This window comes from Hirundo rustica, chromosome 15 (genome assembly GCF_015227805.2).
Source record: "Hirundo rustica isolate bHirRus1 chromosome 15, bHirRus1.pri.v3, whole genome shotgun sequence".
Classification (NCBI taxonomy): domain Eukaryota; kingdom Metazoa; phylum Chordata; class Aves; order Passeriformes; family Hirundinidae; genus Hirundo; species Hirundo rustica.
In genome coordinates, this window is record NC_053464.1 from 643,210 (window position 1) to 655,430 (window position 12,221).

General features: G+C 54.8%; 1 protein-coding gene across 3 annotated transcripts in view; it reads right to left on the reverse strand.

Annotated features, from left to right (window-relative positions):
• The window catches only part of NTN3 (netrin 3), a 31,834-nt gene that overhangs the window by 4,614 nt on the left and 14,999 nt on the right, over nt 1–12,221 (reverse strand). For all 3 annotated transcript variants that reach the window (XM_040079627.2, XM_040079625.2, XM_040079626.2), the window contains exons 4-6: nt 9,855–10,043; nt 3,936–4,085; nt 2,970–3,023 (exon numbers count right to left, since the gene is read on the reverse strand). In XM_040079627.2, coding sequence (XP_039935561.1) covers nt 2,970–3,023; nt 3,936–4,085; nt 9,855–10,043 — 393 coding nt within the window. The remainder of the gene's footprint in view (nt 1–2,969; nt 3,024–3,935; nt 4,086–9,854; nt 10,044–12,221) is intronic.

Here is a 12,221-nt window from a genome sequence, read left to right on the forward strand (position 1 = left end):
AGTCGCAGGTAACCTTGGCAGTGCCAGCCAGGGCAGTATCACCCCCCATCTCTGATCCCCCCAGTGAGGGGAGCAGGACCCCCACCGGGTCCCCTGATCCTCCAGTGGCAGAGACTCTGGGCAGAGGCAGCTACTTTGCATTAAGGATATTTGAGCTAGAAGCCAGAAATCTTAAACCAACAAACCCATAGATAAACTGGAGGCAGTTTGAGGCAGACCTGCTCTGCTAAAACAGAGCAAACAACCGAACTCTCCGTCAGTGCTGTTTATTTTTGTGCAGCTGAACAGCTCAGACATCATTGTGAGACTGTTCCTATTTATAAAGCACTGGAGGGGAGTCACCTTGGTTAGCTCTGCTCCATGTGACACTGCCTGTTGGCAATAAAACCGGCCAAATCTCTCATTCCATCCCCCCATTTCTTTTCCTTCTCCCAAAGCCTGATGTTCCCAGCTCCCTCCTCACAGCTGGCAGGGTGGGTGGGGCAGGCAGGACCAGAGGTGGTGGTGGTTTCCCCTGTCCCATGCAGCTCCCTCCAGCAGTGGCACCATTACTTCAGCTCAGCATCTTCCCATCACACAGGATGTGCACTCCAGGTCCCATCTCTCCCCCTCTGCCACAGCGAGGAGTGAAACCTCAGCCAGATCCAGGCAAGGCTGCTCCTCACCGTCCTGAAAACACCCCCACTTTTCCAGAGCCTCTAGGGGCAGGCCTGTGAGGACTCAGCAGTGCCCATAGGTGCTGGGTGGGGTGCCAGGCTGTGCAGAGGTCCTGAGCTCGGCACTACTCCACAGGGTCCACGTGTGCTAAGCCAGCACTTCTCTGCAAGGAGGTACTGGTTCCTCCGGTGCATCTCCCCTCTCTATCCCCATGCACACACTTTACTCCTGCCAGAGGAACTGAGAATCATTAAGGTTGGAAAAGGTGTCCGAGATCACGAAGTCCAACCTTCAGCTAAATACCACCATGCCCACTAAACCACATTGCAAAGTGCCACATCTTCTTGCTTTTTTAATACTTTTGGGGATCATGACTCCACCACTGCCCTGGGTAGCCTGGTTCACTGCCTGACAACCCTTGCAGGGAAACATTTTTCCCTGATGTCCAACCTGAGCCTCTCCTGGCACAACCTGAGGCTGTTTCCTCTTGTTCTATGCCTTGTTCCCTGGGAGCAGAGCCTGACCCTCCCTCCCTCCTCCCCCCCCCCCAGGTTGCACCCACCTGTCAGGGAGTTGTGGAGAGAGAAGAGGTCCCCTCTGAGCCTCCTTTGATCTAACCTTAGCTCTCACAGCTCCTTCAGCTACTCCTCGTCAGACTTGTGCTTCAGACCCTTCCCCATCTCCTTTCCCTTCTCTAGACATGCTCCAGCCCCTCAGTGTCAGCCTTGTTGTGAGGGGCCAAAAATTCCATCTCTTCAACACATCTCGTCCCTGGCTCTCTCCTGCAGCCAGGCAGTTTATGCACAGGGTTGCATTGGCCATCCTGGAAAATGTTCCCAGAAGGCTGGAGAGCACATCCCAGGCACACACCAGCCTGGGAAGAGGCTGTTGGCATTTTCCACTGCCAAGGCAAGGTGGCCATGGTAAGGGGAGCTGGGGAGATGGATACAAACAGAGCACCAGCTCTCCAAGAAGGGTGTAGGTTTCCTTGGGATAGATGTACCCCAAACAGGGCACGGGGAAACTGCTCATTAAATATGGGTGTGGGGAGCCCCTGCTGTCTTCACAGGAGCATGTGCCATGGGATGGAATGGAGAATTGTTCAGGAAGTCTATTCCACCACAGTGGAATGCAGGGCAAGACTAGAGGGAGGAGGGAAGGGGCTGCTTCTTCTCCCCCTCCACCTGGCTCGGAATCCCTACAGGGGAATAGACCTGGGATGGCTGGGAACAGCCACACTGCAGTGCTGAGGGGACTGCAGAAGGAAGAGGAGGGGAGGGAGGAAAGCCCTGCTACAGCCCTCTTTATCCTGCTGGGTGCATCCTGCAGCACTGGAGGGCTGAGCATGGTGGCACTGGATCCAGGGGCTGGCACAGCACTGCTTGGTGCTACTGGGAGGTGCCATGACATGGTGGGAACACAGGGAACTTGGGTGGGACCTTGGTCCCTGGCCAGGCTGGAAGAAGGACCCAAATCCACCAGTGCAGGGAGCATCCATGCACCCACCCAGAGGTGCCCAGCCTCAGCCAAGCCTCTGCAGGAGCACAAGGGAACCTGCAGCTTGTACTGAGATGCCAATCCTCACACTCCACTCTGGGGAACCAGGGCAGCTCTGAGGACCATGGCAGCAATGCCTGCCTCACCTGTGCAAGGCCTGCAGTCTCTCACTGGAACTGTCACCCCTCTCTGGGTGACCACAGCAGTGACCCTGGTCCCTCCACGGTCCAATCACCCACGGTCCCATCACCCTGCACTGCCAGAACAAGCAGCTCATACCCAGACCCTTCACGCTTCCAGACCTGGATGAGATGATCACCATGTCCCCTACATCCCAGGGGAGACCCCCCAGCACAGGGGCCCCAGAGCCTGACTGAGACCTGCCAGACCCCCACTGCCCCAGCACCTCCCAGGGACCTGAGGTCTTGCAGAGGCCAAGGACACTGAGCAGAAACCTCTTGTACTGGTGCTGATAAAAGGAGGTAAAACAAAGCTAGCTCCCAAGCTGGTGCCATATGCCACAACCCCTGCCTTAACCTGCCAAGGGCTGCATAACTGCTCTCCTCCTTGGAGATTTGGAGAAAGCCTTTCCTGAAAAACTCCATCAATCTTAGTCAGTTCCTTTCCAGAAATACACATTTTAAATCTCAGTCACATCGTTCACCAAATTTTTTTACCATTAAATTTTTGCCAAGTGGTTTGGTAGGGCTCGGCCCTCCCCAGTGCTGCGCCAGGGAGAGGGAAGGTGGGATCTGCCCCCAGGTCTCTGGGCAGGGCTGGGGCCCTGGACTTGGTCAGGAACATGGAGCACTCACCTGCAGGTGCCTCTGTGCTGGTGACCAGGGAGGTGGGGTTGATGGCAGGAATCTCTGCAAAAGAAAGGGAGAGGTATCTTAAGGATGAGATCCTCAGCTCTAGGGGTGACAACTGGGCAAAAGCCCTCTGAAAATGGGCCACAAGGAGGTTTTGCTGGTCACAAGTGAGAGATGATGGGATGAATCTGATCTGACCATTGCTGATCATTGAATAGACCTGGAGATGCACAAACTGAGTTCAGTAAATTGGGCCAGGCTGCAATTCTGCAATCCCCAAGAGCCCTAAGCAGTTTTGTGAGGATGTGTGCTCCAGGGACTGATGCTCCCCAGGTGCTCAGCTCATCTGAACTCAGTTTGGATATCAGATGAGTGCTTGGCTGATCTCAGCATGCTTCAGGCTGCCCAGCAGGGGCAGGGGATAAATGTGGGAAAAGATAATGCCTTCTCAGGACTCTTGGCAGCAAAACTTGGGGGAGTTTCTTTCCTAAACTCAAATTTGGGGAAGAACAGAGAGGAGCCAGCTCCACCAGTCACCTGCACTGCCACTGCTCCAGCAGCCCAGCAAATACTGCAGGGTGGGAAGCTGTTCCTCTGCCACTTGGGTCAAATTCAAACCACTGTGACAATAAACAGAGTTTTATGCTGACTACAAGCTCTGGCCTTGTCCCAGAAGTGACCACACTCAGAGCTCAGCTGGGTGAGGAGGGCACATGCTGTACCAAGGATGGGACCCAGCAGAGCTGTTTCAGCCAGCTGGAAGCACTGACCCAAAGGGTCATCCAGAGCCTCCTGCGCTGGGGCAGATGAAGCCCAGATCACCCCAGAAAGTGATCAGAGTCCTACTTGACCACTTCCTGGAGAACATCCATAAGGACAGACAGCTTCTTGTCTGAGCCTCACACCCACCACAAACCATCCAAGGTGATTGTGGGTCCCTGAGTGCAGGGCAAAGCACGGGGCACTCACTGATGCAGGGGGCCACTGGCGAGCGGCTCTGCTGGTAGCCCTTGGCACAGCGGTTGCAGGTGAGGCCGGTCACGCCGTCCTTGCACGGGCACTGCCCCGTGGTCTGGTTGCAGGTCTTGCCGGCCGCACCAACTGGGTGGCAGTCGCAAGCTGGTTGGGAGATAGAGAAACGGTTATGTGAGACGGGAGGCACAACACAAACCCCAAACTGGACCAAAGGTGCAGTCCCAGGGAGGTGAAGAGGAGGGGGACCCTTTCAGAGCACCGCTGAAAATCAGCTTCTGGGGCTGGCACAGCACAGACCCAGCTGGAGCCATGGGTCTGGACGAACCACGGCCCCATACGTGCTGTGAGCAGCACGGGCAGGAGGGCGAGTGGACAAAGGGGTTGGCCAGGGTATGGCCTTGCTGACAGGGATGCTCAGAATGAGCACCTGGAGCCTCTGCAATTCCCACAGGCGTCTGCAGCCAGCAGCTCTCATTTAAGATCTTCCCCTACCTCAGCCCCAGGGAGATGTTCCTGTTGCAGCAGTAAAAACCATTTTCTCTACTTCCTTCCCTACCTCTGTGCTTTTCAGTCCATGGAGCTGAACCAACACTGGGTTTTTACACAAACCTTGACCTTGTCTTTGTTTTAGAATGAAGTAGGTTTCCTCAGTGTTTCCCAAGCCTCGATACCCCTCCTGACTCCTGGAGACCCTGGGCAAAGGACGACCCCACACCTTTCTACCGCAGTCTCTCTAGGGACAAGCCACATCTGAGGGGGGTGAAAGCTGTCTTTGCTCTCAGAAGAACACTCCAGCATGTCACTCTGGATGATGGACCCACTGAGGATTGTCTACATGGAGGTATGTGGGAAGGAGATGCTTGTTCAGGAGAGGACCTTCCCATCTGCTTGCCTGTAGCTGGGCTGGCTATGAGTTGGAGGAGGTTATCTTGGCCTCCATCAGTGTAAGAGTTGAACGTGATTTCAAAGCAAAACAAAAACATCTCCCCCACCCGCCCCCGCAGCCCCCTGATGTTACTGTTTCCCTAATTTTCAGCAGATGGGACTGGTGGGAGCACCATGGCACGCGAGCCCCCCTCCAGCACAGCCAGAAACCAGAGTGAGCCGCCTCTAATGGGGACCAGATGCTCCATCCTTATCAGATCTTGGCTAGGACTGGAAGCGGACATCTTTCTGACAGGGATATTTTGGGGGCTCAGCTGTGATAACAAATGGCAGCGAGCAAGGAAGTCTTGGCATGATGCAGGGCTGTTGGAAACACAGGGCCTTTCTTGGGCCCCAGTAGTCCATTCCTGGTGTAAAGTTTATGGACAGACATAAATCTCAGCCCAATCAGGATCCAGTTCCTCTAAGCTGATCTCTCTCCAAGTGGTGGAAGGTGGATTTCAGTGACTCTGGATGTTTTACCCAGGTGAGTAATTAAGGCAGCTTTGCTCATCTTAAGTGCACAACGGATCAGTGTCATTGGGGTATGAGCTTGGTCTCTGCCAGACCAATCTCTTCTCATTTGCCCTGCCATAGTGGGATTTCCCACAGTCCCACAAAAATACACTGTTCCTTCCCTTGGGAAAAGCATCCCATACAAGAATGCTTACCCTGATGGGCCCTGCATTGCAGCATGGTCACCCCACCACTACAGCTGTAGCATCTCTGTCCTTCCTCATCCTGACATAACCTGTGGAGGGGGCTGGCTCAGGGAGCCTATCCCAGCCCCAGGGAAGGCAGGGCTGGGGGTAGAGTGCAGCTCTGCACTGCTGCCCACACACCAAGCCCTGCTGCTCCAAGCCTCTGGCTGCCAGGATCTGGCCCATGGAGCTTGAATGGTGGATTAAGTCACTAGCTTGGAGCTTAACTCATGAAGCTGTGCTTGCCAGAAAGCATGTCTTGCACCTCATATTGAGGTATTTTTGCATCTTGGGGCTTAGCTGCTACTGCTTCACCAGTTTTCACTGGAGAAAGCTCACGGTTTACAACTTTGTTTAAACTACCGGGATTAATGCACAGCCATCCTTTATTTGACTTTTCAATTACCACCATTGAATTAATCCTCTAGGTTGCTCTGCCTTTTCCATCCTCCCAGCTTTTCCATCCTGCAGCAGTGGTGCTGGCAGTGGGAGGGAAGCACTCCCCCCCTCACTGGCCGGTGGCCGAGGGCTCTGCTCAGTTAGACACAACCTGCAGCCAGTGTTTTTGTGCCTGTTTCAAGGACACTGCATCCCAGCAGAGACAAACCACGGCTCAAGAGTTATTTAGTAACGCGTGCTGGGGTTTGTTTAGTGATTTGCCTCCTGAATATTAACTGAGCCATCTGCAGCCTGGTCTAGTGGAAGGTGTCCCTGCGCATGGCAGAGAATTGGAACCAGATGATCTTCAAGGTCCCTTCCAACCCAAACCAGTCTGTGATTCTATGATCAACTGCCTTCACTGCGATGCTCAGCCTCTGCCCTGGGCCAGCACTGTGGTAGGTGCAAAAGCCTTTGTTCAAATCCACGGCACGCTGTTCCCACCCACCTGCTCTGTGCCTGCTCGAAACATCCACTGCCAGGATCCTTACCCTGCCTTTTTCTTGCAGGAGTGTAGACACCTGAGCTGCAGGTATGGGAGACATCTTTAGAAAAAACAAGTCCGAATTGTCTTGTCACATCTCTGTATTTATATGCCTCTCTGGGAGCACCAGCTCTCCATTGCCAGCACCTGGGACCTTGCTCCTCCTCTAAGGAGCTCCCAATCCCAGCAGATCCACCCCTAGATAACGGAGGGGTGGAAATGCTTTGTGCTTTACTGAAGGAGGAGCAACCAAAGAAGCAGAAACATCAGGGATTTTATTATTAGCTCTGTACCCCGAGGGAGAGCCAGGAATTGGCTCCCCAGATCCAGGGTACCCCTTTTGCTGCCAGATCCTCCTGAACATATGCACCATGGCAGGGGTCGGCCCTGTGCACATGTTCATCTGGCTTGGCTGAGCTTTGCAGCGCTTCCAAACCACAGGCAAACCCTGCCAACCCTCCGGAAGCAGTAACCCCCACCCAGACTGGCAGAGCCCTGCCCATGGCTTGGCACAGGGACACAGGTTTGTCTGTGAGGGGGGAGTCCCACTCCTCTGCTTCTCCGCAGCCCAGGCATCACTGGCTGCCATTTCTCCTGTGCTGCAGCATCTGTGCTCACCCCGTCGCATCAGCTCCTGGGCATCCTGGGATGCTTTGCCCACCCTGTCCCCTCCAGAGGAGCCACCTTGCATCAGAGATACTTTCCATCACTGTAATGCTGCACAATTACTGCCCTGTGAGGGCAGTGGAGCAAGACTTGCATTGACAAATGGTGGGCACAGGCAGATGGGAGCAGCCAGGCCCTCTCTGCCTCCCCCATCCTTGGCCCTGCAAGGAGAGAGACTTGAGCCACAGCCAGGTAGGAAACACTGCAACCTGCAGCAGCCCTGCTCCCACAAACCCATGCTACATTCAGTAATCCTCCCTGGTCCCAGCCAAATCCAGCTTGCTTTATTAGCTTTTGGCATTTTTTCTATTATTGCTCTTTCTTAAGTGCTCTCTTTCCCATCTGGAGCAGAAACTGAGCCCCTCAATGCCCAGGGAAGTGGTGTTGGGGGCTCTGGGGCCCCTGGGGATGTGAGTGCCTGCATGATGTCCACTTTGCTCGGGATTGTATCAGTTTTACAGCAAAAGTAGAAGGAGCTGGTCACAGAATTACAGAATATCCCAAACTGGAAGGGACCAAATATGACCATTGAATCCAACTCCTGGCCCTCCACAGACACCCCAACAATCCCACCCTGTGCATCCCTGAGAGTGTTGTCCAAGCATTTCTGGAACTCTGGCAGTCTCGGGGTAGAGCTGTGGCATGGCTTGGCTTGGCTAAGGCCACAGGGTGGAAACAGCTTGTGGTCCCTGGGAATACAGACTGTGAGGGAGATGTGTCAAGTCAACTGCTTGGGTGCGGAGGCCCAGGCACCTGCCACCAGGATGGTCATGCCTCAACCCTGGAAGGGCGAAGGCAAACGGGGAGAGACTCCCCTTAGGTTAGAGTGAGAAAAGGCCTCCCTCCCACAGGCCTTTGCTGTTACATGTTAAAGTGCTCTCAGTTCTGTTCATTCATTGGTTCACTAAGTTGATGCCACCCCAGTTCAGGCCCTGTTGACCATCTATGTACCCTTTCCAGAATGTTCTTCCCTTGCTCAATCCCCATTGGCTCTGCTTTGCCACAGTGCTCCACCCCTGTTTCCCTATTGGTTCTCCTGACCCTTAACCACGCCCATGCCCCACTCTCCTTTATCCCTATTGGCCCCTGACCTTCTGACCCACCCCTTTGGCCCCCTATTTAACCCTGAGCCCTCAGCTGTGTTCTGGTTCCTGTCTCTGGAGTCTGTTTGTAGCTGTTCCTGTTCCTAGACCCCTTATCCTGCTCCTGGCAATAAAGCAGCTTTCGGACTATCAGACAAGAACCCATCCCTGTGCCTGCGTCATCAGCAACTGGGCTTCGGACTCAGAGGTGCCGGTCGTTCTCTGAGATCCCATGGTGGCTTCGGCCACAACACTTGGGTTGTTGAAAATGATCAGCTCAGTTTGCTAACGAGCTGGCTGCAGGTAGGGTTCTTCCTGCCTGCTCAGCCCTGCTCCTTCTATGACACTGTGCAAATGTGGGAAGTTTCTCCTTCCACTCCAACCTCTCAAGCATTCCTGGCAGTAGCAAGGATGTGGAGAGGCCACTGGCACAGCACAGGCAATGGAGGGATTTCCTTTATTATACCCCAATCTGAGTGAGCCAGACCTCCAACAGCAGCAAGGCACCTCACGGGGAACCCCAAAAGTCAAATCCTTCAATTTGGGTCCATGGCCACAATGTTAGTGGTCCAAAACCACCTCCAGTAATTCCTGTAGGACCTACATAAACACACGAGCATCATGTTCTTGCAGCAGCGAAGGGGCCCAGTGCCCACAAGGCTGCAAAATCCATTGGAGCGAGATCAGAGAGGGACACTGTGCTCCCTTCCAGGAGCACTATTCTCACAGTCAGACAGAAAAACGGAGATCAGGGATGAATTCTCAGCCTCTAAACAGCCATGGCTGACTTCCTGCCCATCTGATTTTCCAGTCTGTATCTCAACAGTCCTTGGGGACAGGCAGGGTGTTTCTTATCTCAAATTCTTTGGTGAAACTGTAGTTTAGAAAAGGTTTCACAGACAAGCTTTATAGGAAGAGGGAAGAGGAACCAGACAGGCTTGGCCAAGGGTTAAGAAGAGGGAGAAGAGAGGTACAGGTCCCATGATGTTTGTCACAGGCTAGGGACCTTGAGAGGTCACGCTGCAGTTTGCTGGCTTGGAGCCAGTGTAGCTCCTGGCCAGCTCAGGGCCAGTTACGAGGAGCCACGGTGCTCAGCATGTCCCCAAAAACAGGTCCCAAGAGCAATCCCATAGCTGAAAAACACCATGTGAGGTCTGGCCCCACAGCCCACCTGGAAGATGTGACTTCCACCAGCATCCCCAGCCCTCCAGAGCAGGAAAGCCATGCTCCAAGCATGCCTATATCCCAGACAACATCCGTATCAGAGACAGGTTTCCAGCACATTTAGTCACATCTGCTTCAGCATCTCCCCAGCATCTCTCCAAATACTGACCAATGGAGATGGTAACTGCAAACACACCAGAACCCTCCCAGGCTCCTGGCAACCTGCAAGGGAGAGACCCTTCCTGTAATCCTCTGCCACATCGAGTTGATGCTGGGCTCAAAGTGCTATCCATGCCTGGTGCACCAGGCGTGGTAGAGGTGATCAGGGGGTGGCTGGAGCTGACCTGCAGCTGCCAAAGTGAGCAGAAGGGCATCCCAAGGATGGAAAAGGAGAGCAAGGAGACCGAGGGAGATTCTGCCACTCATCTGCTCCCATGGAGCCCCCCCAGCTTACCTTTGCAGGCTTTGCGGTCGGTGATGGCCTTGCTGAGGTCGCGGTAGAAGCCCTCCTTGCAGTAGTGGCAGTGCCTGCCCGCCGTGTTGTGCCGGCAGTTGAGGCACACGCCGCCGCTCTTGCGCCCCGACAGCTTGAACAGCTCCATGTTGAAGCGGCAGCGCCGCGCGTGCAGGTTGCAGTTGCAGGCTGTGAGGGAAGGGGAGAGGATGAGGGCTGAAGGTGAAACTCGGGACCCTCTGGGTGGGCTGGAGCTGCCCTGGTGTCCCCCACTGCAGTGGGGGGTTGTGCTGGGATTGGGACGGACACAGCACAGCACAGGTCGTCCCAACGTGCCGTCCAGATGTGCAGCATCCACCACCCTGTGGGGCCGGTCAGGACGGAGGAGAAAGGACTCATGTAGGAACTGACACCACTCGGCTGAAGGCAAGCAAGCGTGGGATGGAGGGCTGCAGCTGGGGGCTGTGGCAGTGCCAGCTGAGCACTTGCAACTCCACTGTCCCCCCTGCCCCTTCCCTGGCAGCTGGCTCTGGTGACAGAGCCCTCCCAGCCTTCCAGCAGGACCACCCACCTCATGCCAGGCTGTGGGACAGCCCTCCCCTGCAACTGAGCCCCCAGATCTTTATATTTATAGCTGTATCTTGTGTGCATGAGCCGCACACAGAGAGCAATCCACACAGCAGCCCGTGTGTGCTCACATCCCTGTGTGTGCATGCAGAAACACGCACGAGCACACAGGCACACAAACATACACGTGAACGTGTGTGCACACAGACGTGCACCAAAATACCCTCAGAGCCGTACACGTGCCCACAGGCAGGCACACACAGATGTGCACAGAAACATCAGCACAACCTTACCCGTGCATACACAAACCAGCCCTGGGAAGCATACAGCCCTCCTGGCTGATTCCACGTGTGCGAGATAAAAAGGCACTGCCCATTCCAGCTTAACACTCTCGCAAAAAGATAATGGGAACAAGATTTCCTTCGGCAAAATGTGGCGCCCTGCTCCCCCAGCCCTGGCCCCCTCCCCGTGCCGGTAAATTGAGGTTGGGTGAGAGCTTTTCCAGGCATACTGTGAAATTCATTAACGTGTCGGCCCAGATTTAACTGCCTGGGCCTGGCCTGGCGGCCGTGTGAAGTTGCCTCCCCACAGCCAGCAGCGCCAGTGGGAGCTTCACCCCGCACACATCAAACGCTGCCTCACTTACCCCGGCACTCCGGCCACGGGCACGCTGCGGGGAGAAAGAGCAAACCCCGACCATAAAAAAGAGTTTTTCGGAGGCTTGAGTTGAGCAGAAGGTTAGTGCCGGCACACTCAAACCTCAGCTGCCCGCAGAGCTCCCCCGAGTTATGAGATTAGTGAGAAATCACATGGCAGGCATCAAAATAACACCCGGTGTGGCCGTAGGTACCTTCAGGGGCTTGTTCCTTTTGAGCTATTTACTTTTATCCTGGTGACAGTGGAAAATAGGGGTTTTTAAGACAAATTCTGGATTGTGGTGTGTGGAAGGAAAACAGCAAATACTGCCCAAGGCCTTGGGTAGCACAGGATGCTGTTGGAGTGAGGATGTTGACATTCAAACAGGCTTTGCCAGGGCTGGAAGAGACACAGTGAAGTATCCTGACAGCCAGGGTGCTCTTGCACTCTCCAGATAACGGGACAGGGACAAGACAAGGTGGTTTTTGCTACAGAACTGCGGTAAAGGAGCAATTTTTGGGAGGAGAGGGGCCTAGTTTTCCCCATGCAGCACTGAAAGGCAAGGGGGGGGGTCATCCCAAAAGGCAGTTCTGTGTCCCTCTTGGAATGCCCCCAGCATGCTCTGGGGAAGGAGAGGGGCTGGCAGACCAGAGGGGAGGCGATGGGCAGTGGAAGAGAAGTGCTGGGTAAATGATTCGCTGCCCTTGGCACAGGTCCCTCTCTGCCTCCAGTTTAATTGCTGAGAGTAACAGGCAGGGCCTTTTCCAGACATCACTGATCCTGGCATGTCCTGATCTACCCCAGGGCCACCTTTCCCTTGGAACACGCTGCAGACCCTCTGATCTTCCCAGGTGCTGGGTTTGGGGAAGAAACCTCTCCTGTCAGCCCAGCATCATCCGCTCTCCTTCAGGCAGTGATGCTGCCCGCTCTGGGCTGATGTCCATAACTGCCAAGCTGGGATTCCAGAGCCAACAGGGGGACCTGGCTGGGCTCGGCCACCCCGGGTTGGGCGGCAGTGCCCACTCGGGGACAGGGTCACACCAGCACGTATGGCAATCCCCTCATCCCCTGGCACAGCCATCCGGAGCTAATCCGGGCAGACAGGTCCCCCTCTTACCCAGCTAAATACTCTCACTGTTCCTCAGTACTGAGGCACTTGTAAGC